This window comes from Nerophis lumbriciformis, linkage group LG25 (genome assembly GCF_033978685.3).
Source record: "Nerophis lumbriciformis linkage group LG25, RoL_Nlum_v2.1, whole genome shotgun sequence".
Lineage (NCBI taxonomy): Eukaryota > Metazoa > Chordata > Actinopteri > Syngnathiformes > Syngnathidae > Nerophis > Nerophis lumbriciformis.
The window spans coordinates 32,214,849-32,239,496 of record NC_084572.2 but is presented as its reverse complement, the minus strand read 5'-3'; the positions used below and the strand labels follow the sequence as shown (position 1 = coordinate 32,239,496).

The window sequence follows — 24,648 nt, the reverse complement described above, 5'->3', positions numbered from 1 at the left end:
TATTTATTAGGGGTGTCAAAAAAAAAAGCGATTTTCCAACAAATCGCGATTCTGACTTGATTCAAAAATATAAAATCGATAAACCGATTCTCGCCATGTATTATTTTGGATAATAATTAGGGGTGTCAAAAAAATAGATTTTTTTAACGAATAGCGATTCTTACTTGTAACGATTCTTAATTGATTTAAAAAAAAATCAAAAATCGGTAAACCGAATGCCGCAATGTATCATTTTGGATATTTATTAGGGGTGTCAAAAAAAAATAATTCTCGAACGAATCGCAATTCTGACATGTAACGATTCTTAATTGATTTTAAAAATCAAAAATCGATAAACCAAATCTCGCAATGTATTATTTGGGATAATATTTATTAGGGGTGTCAAAAAAAAAGCGATTTTCGAACGAATCGCGATTCTGACTTGTAACGATTTTAATTGATTCACAAATATAAAATCGATAAACTGATTCTCTCCACGTATTATTTTGGATAATAATTAGGGGTGTCAAAAAAATAGATTTTTTAACGAATCGCGATTCTTACTTGTAACGATTCTTAATTGATTAAAAAAAATAAAAAATCGGTAAACCGAATCCCGCAATGTATTATTTGGGATAATAATAATTATTACGGGAGTCAAACAAAATCTATTTTCGAACGAGTTGTGATTCTTACTTGTAACGATTCTTAATTGATTAAAAAAAAATAAAAAATCAATAAACCGAATCTCGCAATGTATCATTTTGGATATTTATTAGGGGTGTCAAAAAAAAAAAATCGATTTTCGAACGAATCGCGATTCTTACATGTAACGATTCTTAATTGATTAAAAAAAATCAATTATTTATTTATTAGGGGTGTCAAAAAAATTTTTTTTCGAACAAATCGCAATTCTGACATGTAACCATTCTTAATTGATTAAAAAAAAAAATATCAAAAATCAATAAACCAAATCTCGCAATGTATTATTTGGGATAATATTTATTAGGAGTGTCAAAAAAAAAGCGATTTTCGAACGAATCGCGATTCTGACTTGTAACGATTTTAATTGATTCAAAAATATAAAATCGATAAACCGATTCTCGCCATGTATTATTTTGGATAATAATTAGGGGTGTCAATTTTTTTTTATTTTTTAACGAATCGCGATTCTTACTTGTAACGATTCTTAATTGATTAAAAAAAATCAAAAATCGGTAAACCGAATGCCGCAATGTATTATTTTGGATATTTATTAGGGGTGTCAAAAAAATTGTTTTTCGAACAAATCGTGTTTCTGACTTGTCACAATTTAATTGATTTTTAAAATATCAAAAATCGATAAACCGAATCTCGCAATGTATCATTTTGGATAATAATTATTAGGGGTGTTTAAAAAAAATCGATTTTCAAACAAATCGTGATTCTTACTTGTAACAATTTTAATTGATTTAATGATTAAAAAGAAATCGATAAACCGATTCTCGCAATGTATTATTTGGGATAATAATAATTATTAGGGGTGTCAAAAAAATAGATTTTCGAAAGAGTTCCGATTCTTACTTGGTACGATTCTTAATTAATTTTTATAAAATCAAAAATCGATAAACCGAATCTCGTAATGTATTATTTTGGATAATAATTATTAGGGGTGTTTAAAAAAAAATCGATTTTCAAACGAATCGCGATTCTTACTTGGAACGATTCTTAATTGATTAAAAAAAAAAAAAATCAACAAAACGAATCCCGCAATGTATTATTTTGGATATTTATTAGGGGTGTCAAAAAAAAGCGATTTTCGAAATAATCGCGAGTCTTACTTGTAACGATTCTTAATTGAGTCAAAAAAATCTAAAATCGATACACCGATTCTCGCAATGTATTATTTTGGATAATATTTATTAGGGGTGTCAAAAAAATTACATTTTTGAACAAATTGCGATTCTTACTTGGAACGATTCTTAATTGATTAAAAAAAAGCAAAAATCGATAAACCCATTCTCGCAATTTATTATTTTAGATAATATTTAATAGGAGTGTAAAAAAAAACAATTTTCGAAAGAATCGTGATTCTGACTATCCAACACTTCTCTTTAGTAAATCTGATTTGCATAATTGTGTGGGCATGACAGATTTAAAAAAAAATTAAAATCTATTTTTTATTTTTATTTTTATTTTTTTTTGTTAATTAATCGTGACAAGTAGGAATCACGATTCATTAGAATTTTTTTTTTTTTTTTTTTACACCCCTAATAAATATTATTCAAAATACATTGTGAGATTCGGTTTATTGATTTTAGAATTTTTTTTAATCAATTAAGAATTGTTACAAGTCAGAATTGCCATTCACTCAAAAAACTATTTTTTTTTTGACACCCCTAATAAATATCCAAAATGATACATTGCGAGAATGGCTTTGGTTTTTACTTCTTGCCATAAAAAAAATTTGATTTTATTATCAAAAACAGTTCATATTTATTAACACACACAAATTATTGAACATTGGTAATGTTGAGTACTTGGGAATCGGTACCGTATCGGTTCTAATTTGAACAGTACCCATCCTTAAACCTGGTAAAAAGTAAATGTGTGTGCGTGCGTGCGCAGGGTCCGGTCCAGTACCAGGAGCTGATGCAGATGGACTACCTGGACAGCGTCATTAACGAGTCCCTTCGCCTGTACCCGATCGTGCCGCGCCTGGACCGCGTCGCCAAGGCAACCATGGAGATAAACGGCCAGGTCATCCACAAAGGCATGGTCGTCATGGTGCCCATCTGGTGCCTGCATCGAGACCCCGAGTACTGGCCCCAACCGGAGGAGTTCAAACCGGAGAGGTACTTTTTTTTTAGGAGGGGGCGATGTTTTCTTCTTCTCCTCTTCTAATCGATCCAACCCAGGTTCAGTCGGGAAAACAAGGCGTCCATCGACCCGTACACCTACATGCCTTTCGGCATGGGCCCTCGCAACTGCATCGGGATGCGCTTTGCTCTGCTGACCATGAAGCTGGCCCTAGTGGAGATCCTGCAGAGGTACAACTTCTGCGTGTGTGAGGAGACGCAGGTGAGGAGACCACCGAGGAGTCATTAGAAGACTTGTACTAACAATGTTGGGAGAAAGTTGGGATTTCACTAGAAAATAAGGCGTTTGTTCTAAATGACCTTGAAATTATACAAAGAAATAGCTGTTGATTTATGCAAATCAAATTGAAAAATATATTGTAATAAAGTGGTCATGTATGTATGAGTAACTTGTAAAAATATTAAGTGGTTATTTCATAGGAATTAAGTTGGAATATAACTATAAAACATAGTTGTTATATTACAATAAAGGGGACTTTTTATTATATTTATTTGAAAAATGAAAATGATAAAATAGATGAATTAATAAATGATTGTAAGATTTTTCTAAAAAGTTTAAATAAAGTGGTCATTTTGTAGGAATTACGTTGGAAAACAACTTTGAGATACAGTTGTTAAATTGCAATAAAGTGGACTTTTTATTTTATTTATTTAAAAAAATTGAAATAAAACATAAATCCAAAAATATTGTATTTATTATAATATTTTTCCAAAAAGTTTGAATGAATTGGTCATTTTATCAAAATCAAGTTGGAATATAACTACAGAAAAATAGTATTATGATATAAATAAACATTGATTTAAAGTCATTTTATTTTATTCATTTAAAATAATAAAAATAATCCAATGAAACAATTGTTTTTTTGAACTATTTAATAAAATGTCATTTTATAGGACTAATGAAAATAATAGAATAGATTAATAAATGATTGTAAAATGAATCTGAACAATTGTAAGATTTTTCAAAAAAGTTTAAATAAAGTGGTCATTTTGTAGGAATTACGTTGGAAAACAACTTTGAGATACAGTTGTTAAATTACAATAAAGTGGACTTTTTATTTTATTTATTTAAAAAAATTGAAATAAAACATAAATCCAAAAATATTGTATTTATTATAATATTTTTCCAAAAAGTTTGAATAAATTGGTCATTTTATCAAAATCAAGTTGGAATATAACTACAGAAAAATAGTATTATGATATGAATAAACATTGATTTAAAGTCATTTTATTTTATTCATTTAAAATAATAAAAATAATCCGATGAAACAATTGTTTTTTTGAACAATTTAATAAAATGTCATTTTATAGGACTAATGAAAATAATAGAATAGATTAATAAATGATTGTAAAATGAATCTTAACAATTGTAAGATTTTTCAAAAAAGTTTAAATAAAGTGGTCATTTTGTAGGAATTACGTTGGAAAACAACTTTGAGATACAGTTGTTAAATTACAATAAAGTGGACTTTTTATTTTATTTATTAAAAAAATTGAAATAAAACATAAATCCAAAAATATTATATTTATTATAATATTTTTCCAAAAAGTTTGAATAAATTGGTCATTTTATCAAAGTCAAGTTGGAATATAACTACAGAAAAATAGTATCATGATATAAATAAATAAACAGTCATTTTATTTTATTCATTTAAGATAATAAAAATAATCCAATGAAATAATTGTTTTTTTGAACAATTTAAAAAAATGTCATTTTATAGGAATAATGAAAATAATAGAATAGATTAATAAATGATTGGAAAATGAATCTTAACAATTGTAAGATTTTTCAAAAAAGTTTAAATAAAGTGGTCATTTTATAGGAATATAACTATGAGAAATAGTTGTTATAATAGTATAATAAATAGTTGTGGAATGTTTATTTGAATTATTTATTTAAAAAAAAAAATAATTAAAATAGATACATTAAAAAATAATTGTAATACATTTTTTTTAAACAAGTTAAAAAAGTGGTCATTTCATAGGAATTAAGTTGTAATATAACTATAGGAAAATAGTTGTTACGACAGTCGTCATTTTAATTTATTTATTCAAAAAATCATCAAATGAAATAAAACATTTTAACAAGTTAAAAAAAAAGAATTTTATAGAAATAAAGTTGGAATATAACTATAAAAAATAGCTGTTATAATAAAGTGGGCTTATTTTGTTTAAAATTTAAATAATAAAATGAATAAATGATTAACTATGAAAAAAAGAAATTAATAAAGAATATATATGTTTTTAAAGAAGTGGTAATTTTATAGGTATAAATTTGGTATATAACTATAAGAAACTAGTTGTCACAACATGATGACGATATTTTATAGGAAAAAGTTGGAATATGTTTATAAAAAATAGTTGTGGTATGACCATAAAGAGGTCTTTTTTTTATTTTTTTTAAAGATTTAATAAATAAATAACCAAACATTTTTAAAACAAGTTAAAAAGTGGTCATTTTATAAAAAATAATTGTTATATTACAATAAAGTGTTTATTTTATTTTATTAATCTTAAATAATATAAAATAGATTGAATAAATATACATATATATATTTTTTTTTACATAAATGTGGTCACGTGGTAATTTTATATGAATGAAGTGGGAATATAATTGTAATTGCTATTTTTAAAGGATAATAAGGGAATAAGCGGTAAAAAATGGATGGATGGATTACTATCGGGATAAAGTTGGATTATAACTATCATAAAATGGTTGCAATGTTTCCATAAAGTGCTCGGTTTATAGGAATACATTCAAACACAAGAAAAGAAAATACTTACATTAATAATAGTAATGTAGTTATATTACCATAATAAAGTAGAAGTCAAAATGTACGTTTTCATTACAATTAAAACTTGAATTAATTAAGATACTAATGTAATTCATGTAATATTATATAATATTATGACAATCAAATCTGTATTTTAGGAGAATGGGATCATAATTTTAAAAGAAATAAATGATAAAGATAATTCATTTTTAAGTTAAAATGCTTCAGTCAGCTTTTGTTTACCACAGCGCCCTCTGCTGGGTGAGGTATAAACAACAATAACGCTAACAATAATAATATTGCTTTTTACAAAGTGTTTTGTCCTCTGCATGTTGCTGACTCGTCACATTTCTGCACGTCTCCTTCCAGGTCCCCATAGAGATGGACCTCTCGGGCCTTTTGGCGCCAAAGCTGCCGCTCATGCTGAAGCTGGAGCCGCGCTCGTAACACGCAAGCCAAAGAACAAGCTAAAGGAGCCGTAAATCACTGCGCACTTTTATAATGAATACAGAGCAATACATAGATAACCTCCTTAAAGGTATAGTGCAACTATTTGGCTTTTTTTTCTTCATGTTGCTTTCAAATAATGCGGGAAAACACAACATTTTCACGGCAACAACTATAAAATACAATGTAGGGATTACTTTATAATTCCAGCCACTAGATGGCAGTGTTCTTCTCTTTCTTCCCTTTACTTTCACTATACATGATCAGCAGCTTTTACACTAGAAGGCTCAAATGTGATGTCAATCATTGTTCGCTTAATAAAGCTTTTATGATGGCCACAGTTTGACCCTGGAACACATTATTTCATTTCACATTCATTCTTAGGGGTTGTCGACGCTTTCAGGGCAGAGGATAACCAGAAAGATGGGAAGGGGACCGCCTACTTCAGGAGTGCCCCAAGTGTGGCATGCTGCTCCAGTTTTGTTGGCCTGCAGCATATTTTCAAAATAAAACTAATTTAAATACGTGGGGAAAAAAAGTAATGAAATACAAATGTGCAAAAAAAACAAACATTAAAAGTTTTTATTTAAAATTTAGAAAAATAATAGTACAATAAATAATTTAAATTTTTTTTCTCTCTAAAACAAGTTACAAAAAAGTAATTACTTTTACGAATATAATATATAACTAAAAAATAGCGGTTATGTTACGATAAAATGTTTTTTATTTATTTTAATTAAACATATATATATGTATACAATTGAAACATGGAAAACAAGTGAAAAAGTGGTCATTTTATAGGAATAAAGTTGGAATATAAATATATATTATATTTTGACTATAATATAAAATGGAATAATTAAAAAAGTAACTCATTTGTGGAAATTTTGCAGGGGGAATATAGAAAGTTTAATTGACCGAATATGTCACTGAACATGATTTCCTTGGGGGTCTTCAACGTTTTCCAGGTTAAAGACCACTTCAGGAGTACCGAAGGTGTGGCCCGCAGTATATTTTCAAAATGAAGTTAATTTTAATGTGTGGGGGGAAGATTTAATGAAATAAAAATGTACAAAAAATAAACAGTTTTTTTTTTAAATTTTACAAAATAATTCAATAAATAATTACATTTTCTTTTCTAAAACAAGTTACAAAAATGTAGTCATTTTAGGAATTAAGTTGAATTATAACTATGAAAAATAGTGGTTATTTTACTATAAAATGTTTTTTATTTAAATAATATAAATACGTTTGAAAAATGTAAAACAAGTAAAAAAAAAAAAGTGGACATTTCAGAGGAATAAAGTTGGAATATAAAAAATTAAAAAGTGTAATTGACCGAAAATGTCCACTTAACATGATTTCCTTGGATGTCTTCAACGTTTTCCAGGTTAAGGACCACCAGGGAGATGGAGAGGAGACCCCCTACTTCAGGAGTGCCCAAGGTGTGGCCCGCAGCATATATTCAAAATAAAATTCCTTTAAATTTGTGGGAGGGAAATAAATAAAATACAAATGTATAAAAATAAACATGGTAAAAAAGTGTTTAAACATAAACAAAAGTAAATTTTTCAGAACAAGTTACAAAAAAGTAGTCATTTTTTAGGAATAAATTTGGACTATAACTGCAGAAAATAGTGCTTAAATTACAATGAAGTTGTCTTTTTTTAATAATAAATTGATGAAATTTAAAAATATTAATGTTAAAAATGTCATTTTATAGAAATAAAGTTGGAATGTCAAATGCATCATGTAATTTTATTATAATATAAAACGAACACAATTTAAAAAGTAATACTTTTGTGGAAAAATTGCAGGGGAAATATAAAAAATACATACCTAAATAGAAAAAGTCTCATCAACCAAGTGTACCCCTGCAGAACCCCTGTTGAAGACCTCTGCCTTCAGGAATAAAAAAAAAATACAAATCAAATGTTGCTACACCTGCACAAAGCAATATGCCAAAAACAAAAAACGGAATGTAAAAAAATATACATCGGGAAAACAAAAAAATTGTTAGAAAATTGGGACAAAAAATGGTGAAAGATGCGTACATTTAAATTCAAGATATTATAAAAAAAAATGTCAAGCTTGAAACGGAACATTATTTTATATGATAAAACGCTTATTATTATTATTATTATCTCCTATTTAGTGTTCCTAATGAAATGTCACTAGCGTCTGCTCCAACAGCGCCCTCTTGTGGAGGTTACCTGTCACTGTTCATCAATGTGTGTGTGTGTGTGCGTGTGTGTGTGTGTGTGTGTGAGAGAGAGAGCGAGTGAGAGAGAGAGCGAGATCCATTGTCCGTGTTTTTGAGCCGTCTTGTTCTTTCCATGTTTATAAACAGATGACAGATAATAAGAAAGAAAGGGGAGGAGCCAAGCACACACACCACATGTACCGAGGGCTGTGATTGGACGACGGCCAACGTTTACGCTTTCTCTTCTTAGCGCAAGTCTGCATGGCAGCTTTGTGTTATTAGTGTCAACATTTCCACGTTTTCTCCTTACATTTCACCGGTTTTGCTCTTTTATAATATTTATGTATTCATTTGATGGGGAAATCATAATACAGGTGCGGAGAAAACAGACACTTGTGTGTGTGTGTGTGTGTGTGTGTGTGTGTGTGTGTGTGTGTGTGTGTGTGTGTGTGTGTGTGTCCAAAAAATTAACAACAAATACAAAATTACAGAAAAATAATGAAAGTAAAAAAGTAGCAAGTTTTACAATAACTGACTAAAAGGGAAAAAAGTAACAACAAAAATAAAAATCACAAACTTACAGGGAAGTGTCAAAAACAACAACAACCTATTTGCTCTTTTATTCCACTTTTTTATGTTTTTTTTTGTTATAATAGTATTTTTAAAATGCGCACTTTGGACACCCTAGGTCAGGGGTCGGCAACCCAAAACGTTGAAAGAGCCATATTGGACCAAAAATACAAAAAACTAATCTGTCTGGAGCCGCAAAAAATGAAAAGCCGTTTTTAAAGGCAACACATGACGTAAGTGTCTATATTAGCTATAATAGCCTACTATCAAAATGACTATGTGTCGCAGGCTGAAGCAAATCTTTGTTGACAGAAATGTTGAAATGTAATATTTATTCTACACATTTTGTACAACATTAGAAACCATTAGTACCGGTAAATCAGTGGCTAGGGTGAAGATAACTCCTGGAAATTACTGGTTGGTACTGATTAGCACTCCAACAAGTCAATAGCATCAACAAAGCGCACCTTTGTGCATTCACGCACAGTATAAAACTTTTGGTGAACAAAATGAGACAAAGAAGGAGTGGAAGATTTTACATATAAACAAACTGTTGCGTCACAGTCCACACTATGGTGAGTTCAAGAACCGCCAAAATTAGTAGGACAAAACGATGTTCACCAAGTGAAGCATACACACAAACATATTAAACATTGGGCTTTCTAACAATTGGGAAGGTTTGTGTCATGTTTGTTCTCATACAGAAAACATCCATCCATTTTCCATCCGCTTATTACCTTCGGGGTCGCGGGGGGCGCCGGAGCATATCTCAGCTACAATCGGGCGGAAGGCGGGGTACACCCTGGACAAGTCGCCACCTCATCGCAGGGCCAACACAGATAGACAGACAACATTCACACTCACATTCACACACTAGGATTTGAAAACAAACAAACAAAAATTCCCTCCTTTTTAAAAAATGCTCCAGGGAGCCACTCGAGAGCCACGGGTTGCTGACCCCCGCCCTAGGTATCAATCAAGCAATTAATCCACTTTATTTATACAGCACATTTAAAGAACAAAAATGTTTCCAAAGTGCTGCACAACAATATTAAAAACAATATTCAAATATTATCCTTAGCTCCACCAATGACTGAATAAAAACAATAAATAAATATAAAAACAATATAAAAATAAATATGATTAAAAACAATTTTAAAGGGAAAAAAACTATTAAAACCGTAAATATAAATCAAAATGTATAAAAAAACACAGAGGACAACAGAGGACAGAAGTATACAGTTTAAGTGTAGAATATTGTTACTAGAATATTGAAATGTGTTATTTGTATTTTATTTATTTAATGTAGTAAAGAACAACATCCATCCATCCATCCATCCATTTTCTACCGCTTATTCCCTTTTTTGGGGTCGCGGGGGGCGCTGGAGCCTATCTCAGCTACAATCGGGCGGAAGGCGGCATACACCCTGGACAAGTCGCCTCCTCATCGCAGGGCCAACACAGATAGACAGACAACATTCACACTCACATCCACACACTAGGGCCAATTTAGTGTTGCCAATCAACTTATCCCCAGGTGCATGTCTTTGGAGGTGGGAGGAAGCCGGAGTACCCGGAGGGAACCCACGCAGTCACGGGGAGAACATGCAAACTCCACACAGAAAGATCCCGAGCCCGGGATTGAATCCAAGACTACTCAGGACCTTCGTATTGTGAGGCAGATGCACGAACCCCTCTGCCACCGTGAAGCCCATAAAGAACAACATATATTATATTATCTTACTAGATTAAGTGTATCACGTGTATTAAAAAAATAAATAAAAGGGGGTCACTGTAGTTTCCGAGCTGCACTTGAACGCAGCACTAGTCCGGTTCCTCCTCCAGGAGCTCCGTCCCTGTTTTTGCGTGGTGCCGGCCTCCATGTTGTTCCGTCAGATCCAGCTAACAAGTCCTCCTGCCCGGAAAACTCACGTTGCAACTCTTGTGTGTGTGTGTGTGCGCAAAGTGTTTGACCCTCTCGCGAAGCAACATGGCAGACTACCGGGACGACACGGGAGTGCGGGCCCTGCTCGCCCTGCAGTCGGCGCCGTGCAGCCCGGTGCGGGTGGCGGCGAGCGGCTCGCACGGCTTCTTCGCCCCGCAGCCCTCGCTCGCCTTCCCGGAGGAACGCGACGCCGGCGGGATGCGCCCCGGCGTCCGACTGGCGTCGCCGCTCCCGCAGGCCCTGGCCAGGCTGGAGGGCCGGGACTTTGAGTTTGTCATGCGCCAGCGGACGGTGACCGTCGGGCGGAACTCGTCCCACGGGCCGGTGGACATCAACATGGGCCACTCGAGCTTCATCTCCCGGCGGCACCTGCAGGTCAGCCACGACGAGGCGGGCGGCTTCTCGCTGCGGTGCCTGGGCAAGAACGGCGTCTTCGTGGACGGCGTGTTCCAGCGGAGAGGGGCGCCGCCGCTGCCGCTGCCCCGAGAGTAAGCGCCGCTTGTCACACAACATATTTAACACTTCTATTTATGTTTTAACACGACTTACAACGCCATTTTAATTACAACATTTCCAAACGCGAGCTAGTAAACGAAAGCTAGCCTAGCTTAGCTAGCGAGTTAGCGCCTCTCAACTTTTACAACTTTTACTCACTTTAAAATATTTACACTCGACTAAATATCAACTTAGTCACTTTTTCCGCCGTCTTAAGTGGAATATGTGCACTTAAAGTCGCTTTTATCGCCAATGCTCATGTTTTCGGTAGCTTTGGCGTGTTGCTGTCAATGTAAACAAACGCACCCCTGCGAACTCTGCGCGGAGAGGTGCGTTCGATTGTTTCGTCCCAAACGCCCGTGAAAGGGGAAAAGTTGCCCTTTTTAAAATGTGTGGCCATTTTATTTAGCAAGAAGTGGTGATTTAATACGTCAATGAGAGTAGCGACCGTAAACACAAGGGCGTTTACTCTTTGAGTTTTTTGTGTGTGGCTGTCAATCAGCGATCGTTGCGAGGGGGTGGGGCGGGGCGGAGTTCGTCTCTGATTGGCTGCTGTACAGTGTTTTGGGGAGACGAAACCGGAAATGGAGGCTGGCTGCAGAAGCACATGGAATAAACACAGGACTGTCATGTTGGACTTGGACTTAAATCATCCACAAGGGACATTGTTCCACACAGTAGCTCAGTTACAAAGGATGGAAAGGATAATGCAGGTATAAAGTAAAGTAAAGTACCAATGATTGTCACACACACACTAGGTGTGGCGAAATTATTCTCTGCATTTGACCCATCACCCTTGCTGAGCGGAGCAGTGGGCAGCAGCAGGTGGCCGCGCCCGGGAATAATTTTTGGTGATTTAACCCCCAATTCCAACCCTTGATGCTGAGTGTCAAGCAAGGGGGTAATGGGTCCCATTTTTTTTTATAGTCTTTGGTATGACTCGGCTGGGGTTTTGAACTCACAACCTACCGATCTCAGGGCGGACACTCTAACCACTAGGCCACTGAGTAGACTACAAATGTACCGTAGTAGCAATATAAAATATAACATATACGTAATATTTACATATTATATATACTGATATATTATATTTTTATATAATATATACAATATAGAGATGGGATTTATGGCTCTTTGAAGCGAGCCGTTCAAAAGACTGGCTTGTTATTATAGTTGTTGTTTTTTAAAATCAAGGAACCATTCACTAATAATAATAATAATCATAGATTTTATTTATAAAAAGCACTTTACATTGAGTAAACAACCTCAAAGTGCTACAGTGTATTAAAAAATAAATAAAATAAATAAATAAAAATAAAAACTAGAACAGCCAAATAGCTAAAACTAGTATGCATATATCTAAAAAAAGGCTTTTTTAAAAAGAAGGGTTTTTAAGACTTTTTTAAAAGCATCCACAGTCTGCGGCACCCTCAGGTGGTCAGGGAGAGCGTTCCACAGACTGGTAAGTGTCTGTGGAACTAGTGACTAATGTCCGCTAAACCAGGGGTCCCCAACCTTTTTTGCACCAGGGACCGGTTTGATTTAGGCATTATTTTCACGGACCGGCCGTCCACGTGTGGCATATATAGAAAATAAGTGCATGAAAAATGAATCATAACATAACATCATAACATTCACTTAGTGGGAGCCCGTGGCCTTTTCCCTTTGCAAAAAATCTCTCCATAGACTTCAGTTTTTTGCTAATTTTTGCTAGTATTAGTTTTTTTGGCTTTAGTATCTGATGGGTTATAGGTAGGGGTGTAACGGTACACAAAAATTTCGGTTCGGTACGTACCTCGGTCTAGAGGTCACGGTTCGGTTCATTTTCGGTACAGTAAGAAAACAACAAAATATACATTTTTTGGTTATTTATTTACCAAATTTGTAAACAATGGCATAACATACACATACACACAGGGTCCATTGCCAGGGTTCATGTGGTCAACATATATACAATAAAAACTAAATAAGATAAGGCTCAGAATGGTTTCTTAACAAAACCTTTCTACATATAAGTCCTTTTTTTTGATTGTTTGATTGAGACTTTTATTAGTAGATTGCACAGTACAGTACATATTCCGTACAATTGACCACTAAATGGTAACACCCCAATACGTCTTTCAACTTGTTTAAGTCGGGGTCCACGTTAATCAACATTAAACTGCCTCAAGTTGTTGCTCAGATTAAATAAAATGACAAAACTTTTCTTCTACATATAAAAAGTGCAACATTAAGCAGTTTCAAGTCAACTCAGCCTCAGATTAACCCCCCCCCCCAGCCTGGCTAACTTGGCAGTAAGAGGATATATGGGCTCATTGTTCTTCCACCATAGAAGTGGGTCAAAATCTAGTTTCTAATGCAATATGGTCTTAAATCTGCTGCTATAAAAACATTTGTTATTGCTTTAGCCCTGCCTGACTCGCCGAGGAGAGGCTGCTTGAATGCGGTGGCGACGCTTCAAATGGGTTAGCATGTTTGACGTGTTGTCAGAAGCAGCTGCTGAACAATGTCGGCAAACCTCCGTCCTCCATTGTTGTATCGCGCAGCCAAAGTGTTCCCAAACGGGAGATGCATGCCGTGTGTTGTGCCTCGGTGTGCATTGTTTACACAACGTGCGGTACGCTACTTAATATGTCCGTGTGGAAACTCGTTCGGTACACCTCCGAACCGAACCGAAACCCCCGTACCGAAACGGTTCAATACGAATACACGTACCGTTACACCCCTAGATTTATGGCTCTTTGAAGCGAGCCGTTCAAAAGACTGGCTTGTTATTATAGTTTAAAAAAAATCAAGGAACCATGAATTGATTAACGTGGACCCCGACTCAAACAAGTTGAAAAACTTATTCGGGTGTTACCATTTAGTGGTCAATTGTACGGAATATGTACTGTACTGTGCAATCTACTAATAAAAGTCTCAATCAATCAATCAATCCATTCACTAGTGTCCGCTAAACGATCAAATGTAGATCAGAATAATTTAATTTACACAAATAATACTCTACTGGTGGGAATTATTCTGAAATACTGGCTATAATATAATTTTTTGTTGTTTTCTTTGTCAAGGTGTTGCCATATTTCCATGATTCGTTAGTAAAGTCCGTAGTTTGAATTTTCCCTCATTGAAAAAAATGTGTAGCATCTTAACAATATAGAGAAAAAAACATACACAACAAGTAAGAATAAACTGCATTAACGGATATAAAATGTATAAATAAAGCTATGTGGACATACTCAAAATGTTAGTACAAAGTTGTACTATACCATACCTGGTGTGTGTATGCTTTAACTACTACCCCAAACCTGGAAAGGGAATTCTAATAAAAATGTAAATAATACAATCAAAAAATAATTTAAAAAGTATATATTTATATTTAAAAAAATGTATGTGTAAAATATATATATATGTATATATATATACTTGTTTTTTATAATTAATAATAATAATAATAATACATTTTATTAGGTATAGCGCTTTTCAGAGTACTCAAAGACGCTTTCCAGGATAAAAAATTAAAATATAAAACAGTTCAAAGTAATAATATAAAATACAGGAAATATAAAAGCAGTACATTGTAAAATACTAGGGTTCCGATAATGGCTTTTTGCCGATATCCGATATTCCGATATTGTCCAACTCTTTAATTACCGATACCGATATCAACCGATATATACAGTCGTGGAATTAACACATTATTATGCCTAATTTGGACAACCAGGTATGGTGAAGATAACGTACTTTTAAAAAAAATTAATACAATAAAATAAGATAAATAAACTAAAAACAATTTTCTTGAATACAAAAGAAAGTAAAACAATATAAAAACAGTTACATAAAAACTAGTAATTAATAAAAATTAGTAAAATTAACTGTTAAAGGTTAGTACTATTAGTGGACCAGCAGCACGCACAATTATGTGTGCTTACGGACTGTATCCCTTGCAGACTGTATTGATATATATTGATATATAATGTAGGAACCAGAATATTAATAACTGAAAGAAACAACCCTTTTGTGTGAATGAGTGTAAATGGGGGAGGGAGGTTTTTTGGGTTGGTGCACTAATTGTAAGTGTATCTTGTGTTTTTTATGTTGATTTAATAAAAAATGAATAATTTAAAAAAAAAACAAAAAAAAAAAACGATACCGATAATAAAAAAAATTATACCCATAATTTCCGATATTACATTTTAACGCATTTATCGGCCGATAATATCGGCAGGCCGATATCATCGGACATCTCTATAAAATACATAATAATACTAGACATTTACAAGACAGGACAATTAAAAATTGGGAATCTAAATGCTGCTAAGTTTCCTTAAATTCAGATTTTTTTTTTCTAGTCTAGTTGTCAGTGGAGTGGCACGCATGTGCAGACTGGGCAATTGCAAACGCTAAATTTGCCGGTGCAAACGGGTCACAACTGGGAATCGGGTCTCATCGTTCACTTAAAGGGGAACATTATCACCAGACCTATGTAAGCGTCAATATATACCTTGATGTTGCAGAAAAAAGACCATATATTTTTTTAACCGATTTCCGAACTCTAAATGGGTGAATTTTGGTGAATTAAACGCCTTTCTAATATTCGCTCTCAGAGCGATGACGTCACAACGTGACTTCACATCGAGAAGCAATCTGCCATTTTCTCAAACACCGAATCAAATCAGCTCTGTTATTTTCCGTTTTTTCGACTGTTTTCCGTACCTTGGAGACATCATGCCTCGTCGCTGTGTTGTCGGAGGGTGTAACAACACGAACAGGGACGGATTCAAGTTGCACCAGTGGCCCAAAAATGCGAAAGTGGCAAGAAATTGGACGTTTGTTCCGCACACTTTACCGACGAAAGCTATGCTACGACAGAGATGGCAAGAATGTGTGGATATCCTGCGACACTCAAAGCAGATGCATTTCCAACGATAAAGTCAAAGAAATCTGCCGCCAGACCCCCATTGAATCTGCCGGAGTGTGTGAGCAATTCAGGGACAAAGGACCTCAGTAGCACGGCAAGTAATGGCGGCAGTTTGTTCCCGCAGACGAGCGAGCTAAACCCCCTGGGTGTCTTGGCTCACACCGTCCCTTAAACTGGACAGATCAGCTTTCAGGAAAAGAGCGCGGATGAGGGTATGTCTACAGAATATATGAATTGATGAAAATTGGGCTGTCTGCACTCTCAAAGTGCATGTTGTTGCCGAAATAACATTAGAGGAATTGTTAAGATGTGTTAAGGGGACAAAGCAAACAACATGTTTACTTGACCCATTTCCTGGGGAACTTATTAAGGAGCTTTTTGTATTATTAGGTCCATCAGTGCTAAATATTATAAACTTATCACTTTCCTCTGGCACTGTTCCACTAGCATTCAAAAAAGCGGTTATTCATCCTTTGCTCAAAAGACCTAACCTCGATCCTGACCTCATGGTAAACTGATTATCGGTCCTGCTAAACACCGACATTTATTTAATAATACCACCTTAACATTTGACAACCAAACAATTACACAAAGCGACTCAGTAAAGAATCTGGGTATTATTTTCGACCCAACTCTCTCCTTTGAGTCACACATTAAGAGTGTTACTAAAACGGCCTTCTTTCATCTCCGTAATATCGCTAAAATTCGTTCCATTTTGTCCACTAGCGACGCTGAGATCATTATTCATGCGTTCGTTACGTCTCGTCTCGATTACTGTAACGTATTATTTTCGGGTCTCCCTATGTCTAGCATTAAAAGATTACAGTTGGTACAAAATGCGGCTGCTAGACTTTTGACAAGAACAAGAAAGTTTGATCATATTACGCCTATACTGGCTCGCCTGCACTGGCTTCCTGTGCACTTAAGATGCGACTTTAAGGTTTTACTACTTACGTATAAAATACTACACGGTCTAGCTCCGTCCTATCTTGCCGATTGCATTGTACCATATGTCCCGGCAAGAAATCTGCGTTCAAAGAACTCCGGCTTATTAGTGATTCCCAGAGCCCAAAAAAAGTCTGCGGGCTGTAGAGCGTTTTCTATTCGGGGTCCAGTACTATGGAATGCCCTCCCGGTAACAGTTAGAGATGCTACCTCAGTAGAAACATTTAAGTCCCATCTCAAAACTCATTTGTATACTCTAGCCTTTGAATAGCCCCCTTTTTTTTAGACCAGTTGATCTGCCGTTTCTTTTCTTTTCTCCTCTGCTCCCCCCTATCCCTTGTGGAAGGGGAGACACACAGATCCGGTGGCCATGGATGGGGTGCTGGCTGTCCGGGGTCGGGACCCGGGGTGGACCGCTCGCCTGTGTATCGGTTGGGAACATCTCTGCGCTGCCGACCCGTCTCCGCTCGGGATGGTTTCCTGCTGACCCCACTGTGGACTGGACTCTTACTGTTATGCTGGATCCACTATGGACTGTACTCTCACAATATTATGTTAGACCCACTCGACATCCATTGCATTCGGTCTCCCTAGAGGGGGGGGGTTACCCACATATGCGGTCCTCTCCAAGGTTTCTCATAGTCATTCACATCGACGTCCCACTGGGGTGAGTTTTTCCTTGCCCTTATGTGGGCTCTGTACCGAGGATGTCGTTGTGGCTTGTGCAGCCCTTTGAGACACTTGTGATTTAGGGCTATATAAATAAACATTGATTGATTGATTGATTGAAATGTATTTCATATGCTGTAAACCTAGTTCATAGTTGTTAGTTTCCTTTAATGCCAAACAAACACATACCAATCGTTGGTTAGAAGGCGATTGCCGAATTCGTCCTCGCTTTCTCCCGTGTCGCTGGCTGTCGTGTCGTTTTTGTTGGTTTCGCTTGCATACGGTTCAAACCGATATGGCTCAATAGCTTCAGTTTCTTCTTCAATTTCGTTTTCGCTACCTGCCTCCACACTACAACCATCCGTTTCAATACATTCGTAATCTGTTGAATCGCTTAAGCCGCTGAAATCCGAGTCTGAATCCGAGCTAATGTCGCTATAGCTTGCTGTTCTTTCCGCCATATTTGTTTGTGTTGGCTTCACTATGTGACGTCACAGGAAAATGGACGGGTGGTTAAAATCAGGCACTTTGAAGCTTTTTTTAGGGATATTGCGTGATGGGTAACATTTTGAAAAAAACTTCGAAAAATATAATAAGCCACTGGGAACTGATTTTAATGGTTTTAACCATTCTGAAATTGTGATAATGTTCCCCTTTAAAAGAGCCATTGGAATGACACGACTCGTTGGCGAAGGTCACATCTGTACCTCATGTTCTGGCCCTTCACATTAGAAAACCATTAGAATACAAAAGTAATGAAATCTTCATAATTGATGTGGTCAAAACAAAGTGTTCACTCCATCTCTCAGCTTTAACTTGACTTTTGGTCAAAATGAGTGTTTTTCCTGTGAGGGCTTGACGCGAGTTGGGAGCTTATTGTCTCGCTGCTGAGATTTCCTGTCCTGCAAACGCTCTTCCTTGTATTCTCCACGTCTTCGCCAGGCCCGCTGCACTAAAAGCATGCATGATGACCATTTTTCCTTTCTTTGCTAAATATAACGACCCAGAAAGATAAAAAACGTTCTTCTTTTGGGGATTCTTTCCGCCCGCTGGGATGTCATGAGTGCAGCAACAGTGGAATTCTGTGTGAAGCCACTTCACAGGCAGTGTTTGGACGTTTGCTTCTGGCGCGCACACTTGTGTTGAGGTACAGCAGATGTGAGGCTTGTCTATTTGTGGATTTAGTCTTGCACTGACAGCTGCAAAGAAGACCGTCGCGGCAAGGCAGGGGTTTTGTTTGCTAGTTCGCAGGATTAGACAAAAGCCTGCTGGTGCAATTCTTGCAAAATGTCGCAAAAGGGAGTTAGGGGATTTTAGTGCCAGTCCACAATTGTAATAACTTATAGCAACATTAAAGGAATAGACTGGGAACATTTTTACTTGACCCTTGGGGTCGTCTCTGGAAAACTTTACCGGTCTTTGGAGGCTTTTGAGACGCAGTTGTAGCAACGCTGATAAGGTTTGATGTTTTGACGCATGATGTCCCCCCCCTCCCCCCATCTCCTCGCCGAATGTGTGCAGAACATTATTGAAGCAAAATTATTTGCAAACGTGCATCTCAACCTGCGCCATGCTTGCCAACCTTGAGACCTCCGAATTCGGGAGTGTGTGGGGTGGGGGGGCATATTTTCAAGTATTTCATATATATATATATATATATATATATATATATATATATATATATATATATATATATATATATTAGGGCTGCAACAACTAATCGATTAAAATCGATCATAAAAATAGTTGGCGATTAATTTAGTCATCGATTCGTTGGATCTATGCTATGTGTATGCGCAGATGCAATTTTAATTTATTTATTTTTTACTTTTTTTTTTTTAAATAAACCTTTATTTATAAACTGCAACATGTACAAACAGCTGAGAAACAATCATCAAAATAAATATGGTGCCAGTATGCTGTTTTTTCTTTCCAATAAAATACTGGAAAGGATAGAAATGTAGTTTGTCTCTTTTATCCGATTATTAATCGATCAATCGAAGTAATAATCGACAGATTAATCGATTATCAAATTAATCGTTAGTTGCAGCCCTAATATATATTAGGGGTGTAACGGTACACAAACATTTCGGTTCGGTACGTACCTCGGTTTAGAGGTCACGGTTCGGTTCATTTTCAGTATAGTAAGAAAACAACAAAATATACATTTTTGGGTTATTTGTTTACTAAATTTGCAAAATCTTCCACCAAAAATATTTTTCTGAGTGGAATATTTGATATGAAGTAATGGGAACCTTGGATAGGTCAATAATTCATAATAACATTGATTTTGATTCAATATTGTTTTGAGCAATGACAGTTTGAAAAAACAAAACAAAACAGCTTTGTTTTTTTAATCAACATTGCAACTTTTTCTAAATTACATTTAACCTTTAAGCCTTTTTTTTTACCACTTTTGTTATGTTTTTGTTTATTTTAACAGTATTTTTAGAATGTGCTGTGGGCCTTTAAAACATTAGCTGTGGGCCGCAAATGGCCTCCGAGGCACACTTTTGACACCCCTGCTATAGATTATAAAAAATAACGTGCCGGCTGGAATAAACACACGCTGAGAAATAGCTCCGGGCCTGCCTACTTTATGGGTTATAGATAAACCTATGGATACCGGAGACATATATAATAGTCTCCTTTTCAGGGGCAGTGCCTTTAAGGCACGCCCCTAATATTGTTGTCCGGGTGGAAATCGGGAGAAATCCGTGAGAATTGTTGCCCCGGGAGATTTTTGGGAGGGTTGGCAAGTATGACCTGCACGCGTGTACTAATTTGTGTGTCTGTATATCACTGCAAGTGTGTGTATTCAGTGTGTTTTAAGTTGTCCATCTGGCCCTAATCAGAAAGACCCCTCGATAGGCTCTCTACTTACGGTACACGTGACTTTTGCGACACTTCTGCCGTGTACGATTCGAGGGGTGTCAAACTCCTTCTCATTGAGGGCCACATCGCAGTTATGGTGGCCCTCAGAGGGCCACATTTTAACAATGAGTAATATATGAATATACATATGTACATATAATACATAAACATATTTTTTTTACATAAGCTGCAAAAGAAAAAATCTTTAAATTTTACTTTAAAAAGTGGCAGCTCAGTCACCAGAATTTTACAGTAAAAGCAGTGTTTGTTTGTTTTTTACAGCTTATAAAAAAGTTTTAATATATAGAATGGAATGGAAAAATAATACCACTGTTTTTAGCGGTAAAATTCATGCAACAGAGCTGCCAGTTTTTTTTACCGTAAAATCTTGGTTGTTTCAATGTTGTTTTTTTCAGTTTTTTAATGTTTTAGTGTCTTACTGTATATGGAAAAAAACAGTACCAAAGTTGATATTTAAGTACAGTATTTATCTTTAATTTAACAAAAATATTTTTGTAATACATGATAACTAGAGATGTCCGATAATGGCTTTTTTGCCGATATTCCGATATTGTCCAACTCTTAATTACCGATTCCGATATCAACCGATATATACAGTCGTGGAATTAACACATTATTATGCCTAATTTTGTTGTGATTCCCCGCTGGATGCATTAAACAATGTAACAAGGTTTTCCAAAATAAATCAACTCAAGTTATGAAAAAAAAAATGCCAACATGGCACTGCCATATTTATTATTGAAGTCACAAAGTGCATTATTTTTTTTAACATGCCTCAAAACAGCAGCTTGGAATTTGGGACATGCTCTCCCTGAGAGAGCATGAGAGAGCATGAGGAGGTTGAGAGGGGCGGGGTTGAGGTGGGGGGTAGGAGGTAGCGGGAGGTGTATATTGTAGCGTCCCGGAAGAGTTAGTGCTGGGGTTTCTGGGTATTTGTTCTGTTGTGTTTATGTTGTGTTACGGTGCGGATGTTCTCCCGAAATGTGTTTGTCATTCTTGTTTGGTGTGGGTTCACAGTGTGGCGCATATTTGTAACAGTGTTCAATCAATTCAATCAATCAATTCCTTCATTCTCATAATAACACTTAAGTCATACATGAACAACGAGATTTTGTTTGAGCTTTGTCCAGCGGCATAGAAACGGCATTGATGTGCAGGTTGACAATAGTTTACATTTTAGCATTGTCAGGAAGATCGCGATAAGAGGGGTGTGGGGGTGTGAACAGTCAGATGTCTGATGGGTGTTACGTTGATGTTGCAGCAATGCAATGTCCAGAGCACAATTATTGAGGTGGTGAAGAGTGAGGTAATAAGATGGTCCGGGGCAGGCTGTTCATTTAGCAGTCTCACAGCCTGGGGATACAGACTGTGAGACATTCTGGTGGTCCTGGCGCGAATCGATCTATACCTCCTTCCAGAGGGTAGCAGGTTGAAGAGGCCATGTGCTGGGTGGTATCTGTCCCTCAGGATGTTGTGTACTCGCTTTAGGCAGCGAGTTGTGTACATGGCACTCATCTCTGGGAGTATCGTCCTTGTAATTTTCCCCGCCGCTTTAACCACTCGCTGGAGGGCCTGTTGGTTCGCTTTAGTGCAGCTAGCAAACCACACTAAAAATCCGTAAGTGAGGACACTGCTGATGGCACAGTTGTAAAAGTTGACCATTGATTTCTGCGGAATGTTTGCGCATTTTAGTTTCCTCAAAAAAAAAAAGACGTTGTTGGGCCTTTCCGACTGTAGAAGCAGTGTTAATGTCCCAGCATAGATCTTCTGTTATGTTCACCCCTAAGAATTTGAAATGCTTGACCCTTTCTACGAGATTGTTATTAATTAAAAGTGGAGGGTGTTTGTTCTGCCTTTTCCTGCGGAAGTCTACAATTAGTTATTTGGTTTTGTTAGTGTTAAGAACCAAGTTATTGTTGGCACACCATGAAGCCAGCTGTTGGACCTCTGCATTGTATGCTGTCATCATTATTACTGTTAAAGTTGTTTATACGGCCACCCTCAGTGTGACCTGTATGGCTGTTGACTAAGTATGGCTTGCATTCACTTGTGTGTGTGTGAAAAGCCGTAGGTATTATATGATTGGGCCGGCACGCAAAGGCAGTGCCTTTAAGGTTTATTGGCGCTCTGTACTTCTCCCTACGTCCGTGTACACAGCGGCGTTTTAAAATGTCATACATTTTACTTTTTGAAACCGATACCGATAGTTTCCGATATTACATTTTAAAGCATTTATCGGCAGCCCGATATTATCGGACATCTCTAATGATATACTATTTTGATTTTGATAATATTTCATTTTAAAAGATATGCAATTGCATGCAGTACATGATTTTTAATGTCAAAAGGGAAATAAACATATTTAGTAAGAAAAAATTAAGCATATTATTTCTAGGCTTTCGCGGGCCACATAAAATAATGTGGCGAACCAGATTTGGACCCCGGGCCTTGAGTTTGACACCTGTGGTGTAATACAACACGTGCATTCAGAAGTGCCTGCGTGTAATACAATCTGCGCGTGTGTATCTATGATCTGCGAGAAGCAGGAACCCTCCAATTGCAGGGCTATTCAACTACATAATGAAGAGGGCCGCCGTTTTAAGAGCCCAAAAGCTCAGGGGCTATACATCGACTTTTGGACGTTTCGTCAGGAAGTGCCTCGGCAGTTTATATTCCTTTGAGATTGCGTTTACTTAATTGCAAAGTAAACACGTCGACAATGTAAATAAATTCATTATCCTGCCCTCGCTGCTGGATTAGGCAGTTAGTTAACAGCATGAAGGAACAGAAGCTCCAGAAGTTTTGTTGGGGGTTGTTTGTTCTTTTAAATTATTTACGCATTACACGCATTTTGCTACAATAATCCTTCCATTAACCCTTGTGTAATGTTCATATTGTTGTTACTCAGCCAGCGTTTGTGGGTCTGATGGACCCGTTGCATTTTGTGGCTTTTAATGCCCCACAATCAAACACTTTTATGTTAAAATACTGAACAGATGTTTACCTTATCCCAATAAACATCTGTTCAGTGTTTGATTGTGATGCATTAAAAGCCACAAAATGCAACGGGTCCATCAGACCCACAAACGCTGGCTGAGTAACAACAATATGAACGTTGCACGGAAAATTTCTCCGCCAGTTTCTGCATCCCACAGGGATTCTTCTTTTGTGTTTCTGCACCTGCGGTTCCCACACAAGGTTGCAAAAATTGTTTGTCAACACTGTCTGCTCTCATTTTCTCGCACATTTGACCCTCTGATGTACTGTGTACCTACACTCTGTCCTCCTCCTGTCTAGGCCTGCTGTGTGTGTGTGTGTGTGTGTGTGTGTGTGTGTGTGTGTGTGTGTGTGTGTGTGTGTGTGTGTGTGGTACACAGAACATCAATTTCCACACTTCTGTTAGCCCCCCGGGTCCAGTGGACCCGGACATCTTATATGTAATAGAAATGTGTATGGTGTGTGGTCATTAAATATGTATTCTGATATATGTTCTTCACAGAAAATGAGCCAAAGTCAGAGAGTCTCAGTTTGAAAAATTAATTAATTGTATCATTTTTATTTTAATAAAAAATGAAAATGGGTCCCACAGACCTGAAAACCACACAAGGGTTAAATAGCACATGAAACTTTTGATCTGTGAAGAAGTCCCACACGATTGACGCCATAGGGTTGTACGGTATACCGGTACTAGTATAGTATCGCCATACTAATGAGTTATATTCGGTACTATACCGCCTCTAAAAAGTACCGGTACCGGTTGATTATTTACAATCCGGGGAGGTGGGATGTGGTGGGGGGAGGGTGTTAGTCTATGTATGATCCTGTAACTCCTGTATCGTATCGATACCTAAATGTGTGGTATCATCCAAAACTAATGTAAAGCATCAAACAACAGAAGAATAAGTGATTATTACATTTGAACAGAAGTGTAGATAGAACATGTTGAAACA

At 36.3% G+C, this 24,648-nt stretch overlaps 2 protein-coding genes across 2 annotated transcripts in view; both read left to right on the top strand.

The window, feature by feature from the left end:
• Positions 1-6,396, top strand: part of LOC133621832 (cytochrome P450 3A40-like) — a 31,862-nt gene extending 25,466 nt beyond the window's left edge. Inside the window, exons 11-13 of the mRNA XM_061984221.1 lie at positions 2,587-2,813; positions 2,877-3,039; positions 5,981-6,396. Coding sequence (XP_061840205.1) covers positions 2,587-2,813; positions 2,877-3,039; positions 5,981-6,058 — 468 coding nt within the window. The 3' untranslated portion in view covers positions 6,059-6,396. The remainder of the gene's footprint in view (positions 1-2,586; positions 2,814-2,876; positions 3,040-5,980) is intronic.
• A 4,268-nt stretch (positions 6,397-10,664) lies between these two features.
• Positions 10,665-24,648, top strand: part of foxk1 (forkhead box K1) — a 38,835-nt gene continuing 24,851 nt past the window's right edge. Inside the window, exon 1 of the mRNA XM_061984220.1 lies at positions 10,665-11,264. Within this exon, the coding sequence (XP_061840204.1) occupies positions 10,822-11,264 (443 nt within the window). The 5' untranslated portion in view covers positions 10,665-10,821. The remainder of the gene's footprint in view (positions 11,265-24,648) is intronic.